Raw genomic sequence first — 17,822 nt, 5'->3', positions numbered from 1 at the left:
AAATTCAACATTTTGTCATGCAATGGTTTTCCCATTGACAATATATCAATCACATTTATTTTTTCTTTAACTTTCTTTAAAACTGGATAATTCATTTGTGTCCATGAATTTGTTCACAATTGGATATTTTTGTCTGACAGAATGTATAAATCTTCCTCTGTAAGGCACCAGTTTCACAGAATGACTCTATTATTACTGTGATCTCGCACAGATGTAAATGCCATGAAACTGCAGAAGAGCAGGAGAGGAATCAGAAGAACAGTGTGTGATTGAGAGTGTGTTGATGTGGTTCAGTCACGCACAGTAAAGTTTCATTCCCCGCTCTCGCAATAGTAGAAATACACAAGAACACAGCCATGAAACAATGACATGAACCGTGAAATAAGTCACAATCTTTTATTGATGGATTGATGAAAGATATGAATAAAATTCTTTATCTTTGTATTCTTATTTGTTTCATACATGTCTAAACCATTTTTTATAAAAAAAAAATAAGATTTTGTATTTAAATACATTTACTGTTATTTTCAAAAAAGTTTTCAGACATAATGTTTTTTTGTTTTTTTTCCAATCTTGAATCAATGAAATTTGTGGCAGGACACACACCAGTAGCAATGTTTTGGGAGTTAAAGTGCCCATATTGTGCTTTTTTGGATCTTGCTTTCATGTAGTCTGTAATACAGCTGTTTGTGAATGTAAAAGGTCTGCAAAGTTTTAAAGGTCAAAGTGCAGATAAATGGAGTTATTGTCTCCTAAAAGAAACGCCTGAAACGTGTCGTCAGTGATTCTATTCTCCTTTCCTCCACAAACCTACGCTAATATGCTAATGAGTGTTTCAGACACGTGATGTAAGCGGTCGACCAATTATAACAGACAGGGCCATCTGACCAATCAGAGCAGAGCAGACCTTCGGAAAGGAGGGTTTTAGAGAAACCGTTACAGACACTGTGAGAAAAGAACTGATGCTGGAACGTAAATTATGCAAAACATTTGTTTTTTGACCTTGGATGCATGTAAACCTATTGTAGGAGACCTTAAAATTAAATTTGCTGCCTTCTGTTCAATTCCACAGTGAGCTGTTTTTAAGTCTGTGCAAACAAACCATGTAAACGTCAGATACTCACAGTGCATTTCCCATATCTGCTGTATTTGCGTCCCTTATCCGACACTGTGTAGAGGTAAATGAAGTTATCATGTGATCCCACTGCCAGCAGCGTGCCATCTGGGAAGAGGCAGAGAAACGGTGAGCAAGAGGGGCACTTGGCCGTCGGTTCAAAACAGGAACGCTAGACACACACACACACACACACACACTCACCGACAGAGAAGCGCATCACTGACAGCTGCTCATTGCCGTCTGTGTGAATGGCCACCAGGTCTCGAGTCTCTGCGTCCAGGGCATACCACCTGAGACACACACATAACACTGTCTGAACTGCAGCCACTAAACCATTTTAGTGTTAAATGGATGTACGTTTATGTCAGATTTCCCAGAAGAGACGAGAGATCACTTACTTCCCTGAGTGAGTACCGATGGCAACGACCGAACCGCTAGGATGGAAGTCAGCGCAGTGCCCGTGCTCCTACACACACATCAGTGAGCACACACAACATTTTTTTTAAATTTATTTACAGAAATTAGGAGAGCCAATATATTAAAATAATAATTAAGAATAAATATAAATAATTAAAATAATTAAATCAAATAATTCCAGATGTTTTAGAACTGACTGTATTTCAGGTTCACACTTTTTAAGACCAATTAATTTACATGACGTCTTTCATGTTTACGGGATTTTTTTTATTTTTTATTCATAAATGGCAATTTCTACCTAAAGAAACATTTAAGAATTTAACATAACCACAAAACATTCATAATTAAATTTCCATGACTTTTCCAGGTCTGGATACCACACTTCCATTCACATACAATAGGCCGTGGAAACCCTTGATCTTAAATGAAACCACATTTGAGGAGGAAAAAATATGAAATATGTATTGATTTGAGCTGTTTGAACTTAATTTCAACTTTAATTTGCTTTGTTTAAAATAATGTTAAGGCATTTCACAGCCCTCTTGGGAGTGTGCTGTCGCCCCCTAGTGGTGCAAAAAAACTGATATGCGCGCATCAACTAAATTCTGTATTATTGCACCATTACAAATGTAAACAGCCTGCAGATAACAGGACAAGGGGTAGTGAGCGGATATTTGGGGTGAGGAGTCCTTTTAATGAAGTATCTTTCCATCTTCAGCGAGTGCTTTGATTATAAATGAACCGCTGTTACAATAGGCGCTTCTGTGAAAAAGTTTAGGTATTTACCAAACTGTGCAACTTGTCTCTTTATTGATGCCTCAATAAAAATAAATGATTTGCAAGAACCACTTATGTTGTGGCATGTGTTGTAAAGTTTGGCAAAAAATTCCTCAAGCACATCTATTTATTGTGCTTTGTTTTTGGAGTTGTTTCTAGAATATTAAGCATATATCACATCTGGATGAAGGGAACGTTTTTTTGAATAATAAGATACAAAATGTACAATTTATGGCAGTAACCACAATGAGATTAAGTATAGAACATAACTGTAGTCCTGGTTGGTTTTAATTGTGACCTCAAAAAACACCCCTAACGTCACACAGGAGGCTGGTGAAATATATTACATTTTTAAAATATATATATAGGGTAGCATTAGATCTTTTTTGTGATATTGAAATTGGTGACAAGAATTATGAAATTTCAATGGAATCAAAAATTTCGAAAATATAAAAAACATATTTAAAGCAAAAAGAACTACAATATTTTGTTATATAGATCATCATTGTGAAATACAATTACTCATATCATGATGTAGATTTTGGTCTCTGCCTAGCACAGAGTGAGAGCACATGTCCACAGACGTGTGTTAGTGTGAGTGTCTTACGTCCAGCAGTCTGGTCCACTCCAGCGTGTGGTCCACTGAGCTCCAGAGACACACCTGCCTGTCCTGAGCGCAGGAGAGGAACAGGTCCTTGAAGGGGTGGGACGCCAAACCCCACAGTTCATCCGTGTGCCCCTGCAAATAAAGACTCCCATGAAACTAACTCCACAACCACTGCAGGTAAAGCACATGTGTGATAACCACGGGCTCTGCTTTTGTGTGATTAAGATCAACATGATTAGCTCTGGTTTTAGAAGCATGTTTGTTGAAAATCCTGCTTTTCGACCCTGAAGGTGCACATGTGATTAGGTAAAGATGAGGTTTACCTGCACTTCCACCTGGAATCCGTCGTTGAAGGTTCCTCTCAGAATGAAGTTGCGTGACGTTCCCACCAGGAACTGCTCCCCCTTGCCCTCGGCCACAGCTCGAATGGTGCCGTACTGATCTGGGACCTGAGGAAAAGCAAACAGACATTAGAGGTGTGTTATTTTCTTATGTTGCTATAAGAGCTTGTTATGTTTCTATATGCTATGGTTTACGGGTAACACTTCATTTTAAGGTGACAGTTACACGTAATGTGTACTGTACTAGTGAACACCGTAAAAACAAACTCTAACCCTAAACTAACCCTAAACCAAACCCCAACCCTATAGTAAGTCCATGTAGTTAAGTAATATTACTCAGTATTTATTCCTGTACTTACACTGTAACAACATCACCATCAAATAATGCATTGCACTTTATTTTAAGGTGTCATTGTTTCAGTGTAATTATAGATTTAAGTACAGTGTAATACAATTAACTACATGTACTTACTGTAGGGTTAGGGTAGGATTAGGGTTTGGTTGAGGATTAGTTGCATGTAATTATACATAATTTACTGTTATTATTACTATGGTAAGTTCATGTAACTTCTGTAACGAGGACACTGTCAAAAAGTGTTGGTAAGTAAGTGTATGTGTAAATGAGTGTGTGAGTGTGTATGTGCGTGAGAGTAAGCGTGTGTGTAAATGAGTGTGTGAGTGTGTGTGTGTCTGTGTGCACGTGTGTACGTGCGTGCGTGCATGCGTGTGTGAGTGAGTGAGTGAGTGTGAGAGTGTGTGCGTGTGCATGCATGTGTGTGTGTGCGTGCGTGCGTGTGTGTGTGTGTGTGTATGTGTGTGTATGTGTGTGTGTGTGTGTGTGCGTGAGTATGTGTGTGTGTGCGTGCGTGCGAGTGAGTATGTGTAAATGAGCGCGTGCGTGCGTGCGTTTGTGAGTGTGTGCGCGTGCGTGTGTGCGTGAGTATGTGTGTGTGTGTGTGCGCGTGCGTGAGAGTGAGTATGTGTAAATGAGCGCGTGCGTGCGTGCGTGACTGAGTGTGTGTGTGTGTGTGTGAGTGTGTGTGCGCGCGTGCGTGCGTGAGTGAGTGTGCGCGTGCGTGAGAGTGAGTATGTGTAAATGAGCGCGTGCGTGTGTGACTGAGTGTGTGTGTGAGTGTGTGTGCGCGTGCGTGCGTGTGTGTGTGTGTGTGCGTGCGTGAGAGTGAGTATGTGTAAATGAGTGCGTGCGTGCGTGAATGAGTGTGTGTGTGAGTGAGTGTGTGTGTGTGTGCGTGAGTATGTGTGTGTGTGCGTGCGTGCGAGTGAGTATGTGTAAATGAGCGCGTGCGTTTGTGAGTGTGTGCGCGTGCGTGTGTGCGTGAGTATGTGTGTGTGTGTGTGCACGAGCGTGAGAGTGAGTATGTGTAAATGAGCGCGTGCGTGCGTGCGTGTGTGACTGAGTGTGTGTGTGTGAGTGTGTGCGCGCGTGCGTGTGTGAGTGTGCGCGTGCGTGAGAGTGAGTATGTGTAAATGAGCGCGTGCGTGCGTGTGCGACTGAGTGTGTGTGAGAGTGTGTGTGCGCGTGCGTGCGTGAGTGTGTGCGCGTGCGTGAGAGTGAGTATGTGTAAATGAGTGCGTGCGTGCGTGAATGAGTGTGTGTGTGTGTGACTGAGTGTGTGTGTGAGTGTGTGTGCGCGTGCGTGCGTGAGTGTGTGTGCGCGTGCGTGAGAGTGAGTATGTGTAAATGAGTGCGTGCGTGCGTGAATGAGTGTGTGTGTGTGTGTGTGTGTGTGTGTGTGTGTGTGTGTGTGTGTGTGTGTGTGTGTGCGTGCGTGCGTATGTGTGTGTGCGCGTGCGTGAGAGTGAGTATGTGTAAATGAGTGTGTGTGCGTTGCGTGCGTGTGAGCTTTAGGCCCTGTCCACACGGAGACGCGTTTCGCTGTATACGTATACATTTTTTATCGTATTGGTGTTTCGTCCACACGGATCCGGCGTTTTCGGAGACTGAAACCGCAATTTTTTGAAACCAGGTCCCAAGGTGGATAAATCTGAAAACGCCGCCCTTGCGTTTTCGTGTGTACGGCCAATCCGTATATTTTGCGAAACGATGATGTCATCACACCAAGTGTCAACTAGTCAGACACCGTTAAGTCACAGCAACTACATTTATGGTTTTTCATATTGTTCAACAAAGTTCTTGATTAAAAAAGAAAAAAGAAAAAAAGAAGCTACTGTGCCTAATATTATTGTTGTATACAGCGCGCAAGGTTTATGCGCGAGCTCCAAGTCTTCTTCTCCGTTTTTAGTGTATGTCTGAGGCAGAATTACAGCGCCACATACTGGTCTGGCATGTATACTACATCGTTTTGAGTCGGTTTCAGTGGTTTCGTGTGTACGCAGATATTTCTGGGAACGGGAAAAAAAAATATCGGATAGGGAAAGCTCTGGCTTCGTGTGGATGTGGCCTTAGTTCCAGTATGTCTCTCACCTCGATGTCTCTCTCTGGATTCAGGTCATGGTCCCACAGGATGATCTTGTGGTCTTTTCCTCCTCCTGTGAGCAGAGTGCCGTTCCTCATCTGACACAGAGTGAAGACACTCCCGTCGTGAGCCTTGATCTGACGCGAGATCTGAAACGCTCCTGTGGGATCATGGGACGGGTTAATCACACAGTTTCTGGGAACACAACACCACAAATATCCGTCCTGGCTAATGCACTTTATGTGCCAGACTGTTGGCCATCGGGGATGGGATAGGGCTTTTAGAAAAGCCAGTGAAAGAGAAGCTCAGAGATACGCTTGCCAGTGAGGCCAGGGGTGCATGTGTGTGTGATGATGATGCATTCTGGGAATTCCAGCAGATTATCACATCCTCCTGTAATAATACTGATGGCTCGGCAGCCTGTGCAAAGAGCCAAACCAAGGGAAATATAGAGCCATGGAGTCCCTCAACACACACATAACTCCACACACACACTCTCACATTTCTGAAACCGAGAGTGTAGCTGAACAGACTGACGTTACACACGGTAACACTTCTACAGTTACATGCTATCTGCAGATGCTGAGCCACAAGGCCAGGTCAGGACACCACATATGATGAATGATTCAAGAGAAGAAGAACAACAAGAGACTCGCTTCTGTCTGCTGCTTTTGCATGCTATAACTCCATTATTAAACTCATTTAATAATGATTCAAAATGCAACAAGTTTTCATGGTGGAGCAAGAGAATTAGGTCAAGTTAGTTGACAAGTACTCAACCGTTCAAACGTTTGGGGTCAGTAAGATTTTTTGGTTACACTTTATTTTAAGGTGTCAGTGTTACAGGGTAATTTTGCATTTAAGTACTGAGTAATATTAATGAACTACATGTACTTACTATAGGGTTAGGGTTTTGGGGTTTGGTTTAGGGTTATTTGTATGTAATTACGCATAACTTATAGTTATTACTACAGTAACTATATGTAACGTGTAATAATGACACTGTAAAAAAAAAGTTACTGATTTGTTTATGTTTTTTTCAGTCTTTTCGGCTCACCAAGACTGCATTTTTTTAATCAAAAATACAGTAAAAGTTTTCAATTTAAAATAATGTTTTCCATTTAAATTTATTTTAAACTGTAATTTATTCATGCAGTCTTCAGTGTCACATGATCACAGTGTCACAGTGTTTCATGCTCAAGAAACATTTCTGAATATGATCAATGTTGAAAACAGTTTTTTTCTGGAATGTTTTTCAGTATTTTTTTCTGGAAACGTGCGTGAGAGATCATTCTTTGATGAATCTTTGAAACTTTATTTTGAGATAGAAATCTTCTATAACATTGAAAGTCTTTACAGTTACTTTTGATCCATTTAATATATCCCCAGAGAATAAAAGTATTAATTTCCTTTAAATAAATTCTTACCGTGGGGCCAATCTTCTGATCAGGTGTCACTGATATGTAAATATAGGCAGTCATGTATATGCAAATGTCGAGGTTTGACACGAGCTACAGGCAGCTTAGTTTCCATAACTGCACTTACACTGTTACAGTACTGCATGTTTTCGCAGATTAATGAACTCAAAATATCAAGGAAAACGATTTGATATTGGGCTCTATGACAGTATGTGTCCTACAGGGGGCGCTACGCCACAGGACTGTAATGCACACGTTGAGGAGATAAATAAAGCAGTGATGAATGAGCAGGAGCTGGCACTGGTTCAGTCTGTGGTGCAGCCAATCCAGTTCCACAGCATGCCAGTGAAAACCATTACAACTCCAGGATCAACACTGAGAAAACTATCTGTCAACTCGTGCACACACACTCCAGCACGTGCGCATGCAAACACACGGTTTCAGACACATATCACCAGCTGTGGATTTCTGAACATCTTTAGAACTTCTCTGCCACAGATTTCTAGAAGTTTCTCTTTCTGTAACTGTGTCCCTGAAATTACAGTCACTGTCATTACAGTGCTTCTGGGTAAAGAACTGATGGACATTATAATGTTGACGAAACAAAAGATAACTTTAAAAGATACCTCAAAGTGCCATGGTACTAACAAAATATTTTTCGGGCACTACTTTGGCTTTTTTTAATGATCATCATGGTTGTAATGAAGATTTCTGTGATTTAGCATTAAAATATTTCAAAACATTATAATCCAAATGTCTCTTACCTGTATTTCTTCATCTCTTCATTTGTATAATATCTTTGTTTTTGGTTAGCTACACTACTGTTCAAACGTTTGGGTCATAAAATATCTTCTTTTTTTATATATAAAAAAATAAAAATAAAACGTTTATTCAACAAGGACAGTAAATAAATGTATAATGTTACAAAAGACTCCTATTCTAAATAAATGCTGTTCTGTTGAACTTTCCTGTTTCCTATCCTGAAAAAAATGCATCACTAATTTTTGTTACATTGATAATAATCAGAAATGTTTCTTGAGCATCAAATCATCATATTAGAGTGATTTCTGAAGGATCATGTGACACTGAAGACTGGAGTATTGATGCTGAAAATTCAGCTTTGGTCACAGGAATAAATTACGGTTTACTATATATTACAATTTAAAACTTATATTTTACATTATTACAATTTTACTGTATTTTTAATCAAATAAGTGCAGCCTTGCTAAACAGAAGAGATTGTTTTTTGAATGGTGTAATTTTCTGTTCTTCAGTTTTATTACTATTTTCTTATATGTTATCTAGCTTTTAAATCTATTTCAGCTGAATTACACAAACATATGGCAGCACACATGGGCCTTAGCAGGTCAAATGTGAAGTTCAGCAAGGTTTTATTTGTTGCATTTACCACAGTGTAATAAATTCCTCAGTTTAACCGAGTGTATTTCTCTACTGAAGCGAATCATACACTGAGCTTTTCATCTCATTTTCACAGTGATGACATGAGAAATAAACAAAGATTTCCTTTAGTGGTGTGTCATCAGCCTTTTTCTTGACCTGTGCAGTAACTTGTCTGTTACTGTTAATATGTCTTGTAATAAAGCTCACTTTCTAAGGCTCTGTTTACTCCTGGTATTAGGATGCGTTCTGGTCGATCGGATCACAAGTAGACGAGGGAGACACATTCCCGTTTACACCTGGTGTTTTAATCCGTCTCTTTTGTCCACTTTCAAACACTTCTGTCCTGATTTCTTCAAGGGGAGGGCATGTATATATGTGTGTGTGTGTGTGTACCTTTCGGCCCTTTCCCTGGCGCTGGTTCAGCCGTGCTGCGGGTCCATATGAGCATGATTCCTCCTGAGTCTCCGGTCAGGATGTCTCCATTATTAAGGAAAGCCAAACACTGCACAAATTTGGGCTTCTCATATTTCTGTCATAGAGACACAAACAAAAGTAATGAATGTATGAACTCTGAACTAGTCTACACTTTGTTCATCAAGCTGACCTGCAGAACTAGTCTACAAATGCTTCTTGGAAATATCGCTAAAATAAAATCTATCTTCGCCACCCTTTTGACTCGATTTAACTCTGAAATCGTCTTAAAGTCAGATTTCCCCCCAACCATCATAGGATCTACGTTGCCCATTACAGTTCGGTACAGGATCAGAACCGCGTCTCCTCGCAGCAGATCTTCATTTGTGTGTACCGGAGACGTAATTCCTGTCACTGTTTGACTCCTTTACACGTTTTATAAGCTCTCCATGAGTTCTCAGCTGGTCAAAATGCCATCATATGTAGCTACACACACACACAACGAGCGTATTTAACCCAGAACACAGTTTAAAATCAGAGACTCAGTTAAAACACTCTTGAACTCTCGAGTTGCAAGACAAATCTAATGATGCAGTTTCTGGGAAACTCAATAGACAAATTAAAAGTGCATGATTAACAGCGCATCAACATTTTTAAAAAATCATGATTTTAATGATGTGCATAAAAAAATATCAGTGATACGCGTGTCCTTACGCCAAAGATGCCTTGTTTGCGCGCCAGCGAGGAGCCGCTCCAGGTCCAGAAGAAAATATGGGATTTCCCACAAGTCACAATGGTGTTGGCGTCAGTCGGGTGAAACTCCACCGCTAAGACCACTTCATTGGTTGTCTAATAAAACAGTACATTGACAAAACTATTACACGAAGAACAAAGAGATGAGAGGGAGATAAAAGAGGAATGTGCAATGAAACAGGGTGTGGAAAAAAGGTACAAGTGGAACAGACATGGCAAAACATGAAAGAAGGAGAAGGAAACTGCAACAAGATGAAAACGGATTGAGAAGAAAGGAGAAGGAAATAAGATAAGGGCAAAGAAAAGAAAGGAACCAAGGAAGGGAGGACGGGAGTGGTGATATGTGTGAGAAGAACGAATAAAAAGAGTGTGTCCACGTACCTTAATCTCAGCAATTTTTGATTTCTTCTGCCAGTCCCACACAGTGAGCATGTGCTCATTAGAGTCATCGATCACACTGAGATGAGTGCCTGAGTCCTACACACACACACACACACACACACACACACACACACACACACACACACACACACACACTGAGCATCAATGACTGTTTACAAACAAATACACTTCCGGTAGGGATGCACGATATATCGACCACATATCGATATCGGACGATAAATGGTCACTTTTGATGTTATCGTTATTGATCCGATAAGAAAATAAGGCCGATATATCAAAGCCGATAGATAATAGATTATATACTTCAGTTGAGAGATGCGCGCTGTTCGCCATGATGGTTTTGAATGATTGGAATGGAATCACTTCGAAAACGAAGATTTAAGTGCAACATGTGCAGCACAAACCTGTCACATAGGCTTCATAACATTATAATAAGAACACGCCTGTAAAATAATGTTGTGAATTCGTGTTCGCCAGTGTTTCAGCGCGACGAGCGCGTTGTGGCGGAAAGAGCGCGTATGGAGTTATGCCTTCATGACAAACACAGCCAAGTTCGCTTGAGCATTCACAGCATTTTGTGCCATTGTAAGTTGTAATATGTTAATTATGTGTGTATATGTCTGATTAATCTAATATAGGATGCGTTTGGTTGAGTTAATGAACGATGTTTTAGTTGCCGTGTTTCAGCGTGTTGTTGTGGGAATAGCGCGTCCAGAACAGGGATTACACGTTCTGACCAGCACAGTTAAGTTCGCTTGTGCATTCATGTCATTTTGTGCAGATATATGATAAGTCGTAATATTTAGTTTATGTAACATAAATATCTGATTAATCTCACATAGGGTGCGCTTCGGTGATTTAAACAAACCTGCTAGAAAAGTTATTCAGTTTCCAGGTGCTCGTTCTCTTCAGCTTCATCGCGCGCATGATCAAACGGCAATGCAAAACATTAAAAGATATGATTGGGACTGTCATATTATTATAATTGTATACACTATTGCAGTGGTGTAGTCTAGTTTTTTGTAGTGAGTATACTCTAATATAACCCCCCCGGCATACTCACCCAGCCCAGAGCGTCACCCCATAAGCACCACCACACTCACTAATGCATACAGTATGCATCGACATGTAATTGAGAGCATTATGAAATACTAAGTGTTATCAACTTATTTATTTGTTGTATGAATATGGTCCCTGAAGCACAGGTTTTATCAGTTGACAATTATCAACAAAAAAAAAAAAAAAAACATTATAGGCACAAATACAAATTTACTTTTAGAAATGGTGTTTTTGAAAAAAAAAAAAATTTTAAATACATTTTACTGTGCAATTCCTTTCTAATTAATTTGAGTTAGACCGAACTTTTATTTTGGTGGGTTGTAGACATTTGAGTTTCTGTTTGTTTTAATAAACTATTATTATTATTATTATTATTAGGCCTGAAGTATACTCTGTGCAATAGTAATATATTTCTGTTATAATTTCTTCAAGTTATACAGAACTTTTATTTTGACAGGTTGTCGTAAAGACATAACAGTTTCTGTGTGTATATGAAACGAATGAATGACGATAGTTTTATCAAATGAAATGGTGAAATTCTCATCAAGTGACTCTCATAGCAGCTCTGCGATGAAATGCACATGTGTAGCCTACATCATGTCTCAATACAGTGAAACGCTGAAAACACAACGAGCGTGTGAGTCACGCGTGCTTCTGTGTGTGTGTGTGTGTGTGTGTGTGTGTGTGTGTGTGTGTGTGTGTGTGTGTAGTGGAGCACACTGAGCGCTCATTCCCAGAGACGCGTAGAACAATTGCAGTCTCTTTTAGCTTTAATATTCATAGACACTAGTCCATATCGAGATTTGATTCATTGTACAGCAGCTACTTTTGATTTATTCATTCAAAAATAGCCTAAATCCGTGACGTTCTGCTTTATATAGCAAGTTCCATTTGTGACTGGATTCCGCGATTCGATCCGTCGCTTCGCAAACACAGACGGGGTGAATTTATGAATGAAAGTGTGAAAGTTCTGACACAAAACGAAGTTGATACGTATCCTCACGCTTTTTTTAAGTGGGTATACGCAAATCCTTGGCCTTTTCTAGTGGGTATACGGCGTATACCTGCGTATCACGTAGACTACACCACTGCACTATTGTAATAAAAAGTTGTACATTCTTTGGTTTAGTTGCATTCTTCAGCAACTGTTGAGTTGATTAACCTTCTGGCAAAGCGATTCAGTTTAATGTTCGTTGCTTCAGTGCGCGCAGCTCAAACCGCAATGATGTCATGATCTGAAACAGTAAGCCTAATATTAAAGATGTTTACTATTACTGTAATAGTAAAAATGTTTAATTCTATTTTCAAAAACATTGATGCATTATTAATAACTAGCATTTTTTTGTTCTCGTATTATTTTCATCAACACTATGGTTTGATTAAAATAATTTCCTTATTGTCCGTGCGGAGGCGATTCCATTTTATTTATCCATGGCACATGCATTTTGTTTCTTTATATGCAGCCCAATGTTATCCAATGACTTGTTTGCATTATTTCGTTTTTTTTTTTAGGCAATACTTTTTATTTAAAATTTTATTTTTATTTATTTTACTCCTAAAAACTGAAGTTTGAAGTCTGAACTTAAAAATAAAATGTGGCACTGGCATATCATTTATTCTCCAAGTGAAATAATTTACATATTTTTCAGGGGTGAATGTCTGTCTACATTTGTAAAATGATACATTTATGGTAGAATCAAATGTTGTTTTGTTTGTCTTGTGTATTGCCTTATCTACAACACATGAGTGTAATACGGTAAAGGCAGTACAGGAGACTGATTTGGATTTCTCTTCAGTAAAATTAAAGTGTAAATATATCAGGCGAAAAATGTGTATATACATCGGTATCGGTATCGGCATCGGACAAAATTAGTTTGAAAATATCGGCATATCGAATATCGGCCAAAATCCAATATCGTGCATCCCTAACTTCCGGTTTCTTCAGTCATCCCGGAAAAGAGCTGTGGATATTTGCCTTTTATTCTAATAGAGCTTAATATGACCAAAAAGTGCTGCGTCTGGTGTTGAAACAACCAGGTTAAAAAGACGAAGATCAGGAAAAATAAAACTCATCACAAATGATAATTCATGAATTCTAGTCATGATCACCTTTAATAGACATGACTGCCGGAGTCGGCCTTTGCATTTCTCAGGCCTGTTTCAAATTTTTCAAAAGTGCTGATATTCGGGAAAACAGCACTCTTTGCTCGTGGGATATTGCTTAATTAACTATATTCTCTATGAATATTAAAAACAAGAATTTACACAGAGACATTTCTGCCCCATATCTTGAATTTTGGGGGCATTTTAGATAATTTCCAGCCCTGTCTGTGCCCTATCTGTGATGGAGAGGGGCTGTTCATTTAAATGAGCAAATACTAAATACATGAGATTTGAGGGTTCGGTGTAATAGGAGATAACAAGAAAGCCAGACTAAAAAGGTTTGCTTTTAATTTAGATTTAGAAGTTTCAGTATTTCCTGCACATCTCATGGAGCAGAATGACTAAAAGCAGCATCCCTAAATCTTTTAGTTCTACTTTGTGTAACTACAAAAAAAAAAAAAAAAAAAAATCTGAGGATCTGAAAGTCCTTCAAGGTTCAAAAACTGAAAGCATTTTTGAGAGGTAGTCTTGTGTAAGACCAAACAGTTTGCTTCGTCCTTTCAATTTAACAGCATTAAATAGGCCAAATGTTATCATTCTGAACTCTGCATTTTAAACACATTATGTTCTTCATCCCTGAATGAACAAGGTTTTATAGCGTATTAATACAACTGCTTAGGTATTGTTAATGGTATGATCCATCTCAGGGGTGGCCAAAATTACTATTTAAAATCAGTCAGAGCTAGAAATGTATCCTTATAATTCCAGGTAAATCTTCATATGACCTTCTTTGACCCCCCCAACTTCTTGTTTTGATGTCCTTCAGGAGACCAAGGCTTCTTTAGTGGAGTCAGACCCCACCAAACCCCCCCGCAATTCACATAATGAGCGCTTCCCTCTGGTCTTTGTCAGTTTTGGATTAATTGTAGTCTTTGGTAGACCAGAATGTAGGGTATTGTTGAGGGAGTTGTTAGGCAACGCTCATTAAACACGCAGTGAAATGCAAAAAAAAATTAGATGGTCAGCGTTAGACTCACGGCTTTAGAGAAAGCGAGGGATCCAACTCCTCTCTCGAAGGTGCCGAGGCCGATGATCTGCAGCGTGGACAGACTGACCGAGTCCCAGACTCTCACGTGCGGCTGGAGCGGCTGAGGATCACCAAAGATTACAGGAAACATTCAAAACGCTTATTCTGATAAACAAGCAACACTGTCAGTAAAGAACAAGTAGTATTACAGGAAAACTAAATGCAACATGAACACTCATGCAAAGTGCTTTTACAGTGTTTAGCTGTTCTTTAGGGATCCTCTGGAAACTCGCCAGCTAAATGTGTTAAACAGTCTACATACTGTTTGTCTTAAAAGTGTGTTTGCTAAAGCAGAATAAAAACCAGCCAGTTATTCTAGATCTGTTCTCCTATTTTGCATATCTAAAGGCAATATTTGAGTACAATACTTTAACAGATCCTTGGAAGGAAAAGTAAAGAATGACATGTAAAAACTGAGAAAATGCTATGAGAAAATCTACTTATACTGACAGGACAAAATACAGCAACAACAATAAGCTGTATTAATCATTTGTATGAATGCCGAAATACTCGAAAGAGACGACTACACAACCGGCAGGATTGTCTAATGTTTCTGAAAGAAGTCTCTTCTGCTCACCAAGGCTGACTTTACTTGATGAAAATGACAGTAAAAATAGTAATACTTTAATATACAGTACCTGTCAAAAGTTTGAAAACATTATCATTTTAATGTTTTTGAAAGAAGCCTCTTCTTCTCACCAAAACTGCATTTATATAATCAAAAATACAGTAAAAATAATAATATTGTGATATATATTATTGTTTTCTATTTTAATACATTTAAAAATGTAATTTATCCCTGTGATCAAAGCTGCATCATTACTCCAGTCTTCAGTGTCACATGATCCTTCAGAAATCATTCTAATATGATGATTTGATGCTCAAGAAACATTTTGTCAATGTTAAAAACAGTTGAATACGAGCAAACTGACAGCAAACTTTTGAACAATAGTGTACATTGAGGCAAACATACAGGAAAGTTATTGTTTCATCATAATAGTGTGACACTGTCACACATGACACATGTTTTAACCACTCTGTATATTATAATGATTTTATGTATATTAGAGTTTTAATAGGTTTACATGTTGTCTTAGTCATTTTAGTCCATTTTATTCCTCTTATCTGTTTTTTTGTGTGTATGTCTTTAAATGATTATGGTCTGCCTGTCATGTGAGCAATCACATGACAGGAAACAGGAAATAGCCAGCATAAAAGAAGCAGCATGGCAAACAAACAGGGTCTCTGTCAAGAGGACCAAAGCTGGATCGAGGAGTTGCTTTTAAGGACTTACCATTCCAGCAAACCACATCACTTTCATTGGATTATCACTACAGTTGGATTGTATATACACCGGTGGACACTTACACATTGGGACTTACAGCACGCAAGGACTCTTAAGGACTGTTTTAGGGTATGGAACCAATGGACTATGCTTTTAACAGCCTAAGGCTTCTTTGTTGTATTGTGTTGTTTTAAGTTCCTGGTAGAAATTGTAAATACACTTCATTTATTCACTTTATTTCTGTTGTTGTCTCATCTTTTAAAACACTTAACAACCTCACACAGTTTAATCTGACCCCATTTTTATCTCATGTAACTCTACCGATAAGGCTGATTGTTACATATGGTGGCCCGTACGGGGACGTTTAAAGATTTTTAACGCTGTGTTGAGAAGAGTGTTTTAAGATGACGACTAGTCAAGATAGTGCTGCTTCTTTTAATACATCAGCTGGTTTTAATGATGAACAGTTTTTACATCATTGTGAGTGTGTACAGCTTCGTGCTGAGGTGATTGCTCTTAAAAACATTGTTTTAAAATTGGAGAAGAATTTTAAAGACTCTGTTGAAAGTAATCTTAATCGTGAAGTGTATTTTAGAGAGGCTGTGGATTTAAAATTTTGTAAAATGGAGGAATCTATAAAGGATGCCGTGGGAACACTGGAGAGAGAGGTCATCGAGTGTTTCAAGAGGAGAGACAAGAAATGGATGAAACAACTGGAGCAAAGGAAGGATCCAGAAGCCACTATCTGCTCTCCCACTGCGACGACCAGCCCGGTTTCTCCCACGTCAACCCCTGGCTTTCCTCCGGCCAACAATCCCACCGCCTCAACCACTTCACGAACCATCAACAGAACAACAGATGGAGAATTCTGTGCCACAATGCTAGCTGGGCCAGACTTCGACTCCATAATCTCCATCCTTCCCTTCTCCAGAGAGCAACTCGCCAGCGCACAGGGTGCTGATGACACTCTCCAGGGACTTACCATCTCTCCCACCACTCAACCAACCAACCGGGTCGAACTGCGGGAACACCAGGGCTTGATGTATCGGCGGATCCAGAAGGGGGACGACAACATGAAAATCCAGCTCGTCGTTCCCAAGCCCCTGATCCAGCAGACGATACAGCACTTCCATCTAAAGACCGAGGAGAAACATCATGGACGGCTAAAGAGCCTCCTGCAGATCTTGGAAGTTGCCTGGTGGCCCACGATCCGCAGCGACGTCTGGAGATTTGTCGCCGATTGCAAGTTGTGTGGTGTGGAGACCAAGGAGTGTGCACTCATCAATCATAACAAGAAACCACTTCACCATCAACATCATCACCGTTCATCATCACCGAAAGAGACCCTTAAGCCGGATAGAAGGAATTGCCGGGGTGAGTGGCATGCCAGGAAAGCTGGGTATTTCAGGACCCTGGGAGGAATGGCGTCACCGACCCAAGGACACCCAGGCTGGTATCGGATTCCACCTCTCTCTGGTGTTCCCATAGATTCCTCCGGCAGACTAGTGCCTTTGTGGGAGGGCCTAGTTTTATCTAACTTATTACAAAGACATTTTAGGACACACATTCAAGAGGATACCCACTACATGGACAATGGCTGACAGTACCTTCAAGGGACTAGTACCTTCCCCGGGAAGCCGTAGGCTGGGGGGGGGGGGGACTATGTGACACTGTCACACATGACACATGTTTTAACCACTCTGTATATTATAATGATTTTATGTATATTAGAGTTTTAATAGGTTTACATGTTGTCTTAGTCATTTTAGTCCATTTTATTCCTCTTATCTGTTTTTTTGTGTGTATGTCTTTAAATGATTATGGTCTGCCTGTCATGTGAGCAATCACATGACAGGAAACAGGAAATAGCCAGCATAAAAGAAGCAGCATGGCAAACAAACAGGGTCTCTGTCAAGAGGACCAAAGCTGGATCGAGGAGTTGCTTTTAAGGACTTACCATTCCAGCAAACCACATCACTTTCATTGGATTATCACTACAGTTGGATTGTATATACACCGGTGGACACTTACACATTGGGACTTACAGCACGCAAGGACTCTTAAGGACTGTTTTAGGGTATGGAACCAATGGACTATGCTTTTAACAGCCTAAGGCTTCTTTGTTGTATTGTGTTGTTTTAAGTTCCTGGTAGAAATTGTAAATACACTTCATTTATTCACTTTATTTCTGTTGTTGTCTCATCTT

General features: G+C 39.6%; 1 protein-coding gene and 1 long non-coding RNA gene across 4 annotated transcripts in view; one reads left to right on the top strand and one right to left on the bottom strand.

The window, feature by feature from the left end:
- eml4 (EMAP like 4) overlaps positions 1–17,822 on the bottom strand; it is a 70,688-nt gene that overhangs the window by 14,295 nt on the left and 38,571 nt on the right. The window contains 11 exon segments of the mRNA XM_082154675.1: positions 1,125–1,222; positions 1,319–1,407; positions 1,516–1,583; positions 2,919–3,050; positions 3,242–3,367; positions 5,706–5,857; positions 8,910–9,045; positions 9,642–9,776; positions 10,062–10,157; positions 14,282–14,413; positions 14,415–14,435. Of these exon segments, the coding sequence (XP_082010801.1) occupies positions 1,125–1,222; positions 1,319–1,407; positions 1,516–1,583; positions 2,919–3,050; positions 3,242–3,367; positions 5,706–5,857; positions 8,910–9,045; positions 9,642–9,776; positions 10,062–10,157; positions 14,282–14,413; positions 14,415–14,435 (1,185 nt within the window).
- On the top strand, positions 10,426–12,430 carry LOC309487128. 3 transcript variants are annotated; one of them, XR_014201767.1, is made up of 3 exons: positions 10,426–10,925; positions 10,971–11,089; positions 12,251–12,430. It is a non-coding gene; the product is annotated as an uncharacterized lncRNA (long non-coding RNA). The 3 variants fall into 3 exon arrangements; XR_014201768.1 differs by having other exon boundaries at positions 10,426–11,089; XR_014201769.1 differs by having other exon boundaries at positions 10,426–11,092.

Source organism: Leuciscus leuciscus (genome assembly GCF_965113295.1).
Source record: "Leuciscus leuciscus genome assembly, chromosome: 22".
NCBI lineage: Eukaryota > Metazoa > Chordata > Actinopteri > Cypriniformes > Leuciscidae > Leuciscus > Leuciscus leuciscus.
This window is presented reverse-complemented; position numbering and strand designations above follow the sequence as displayed.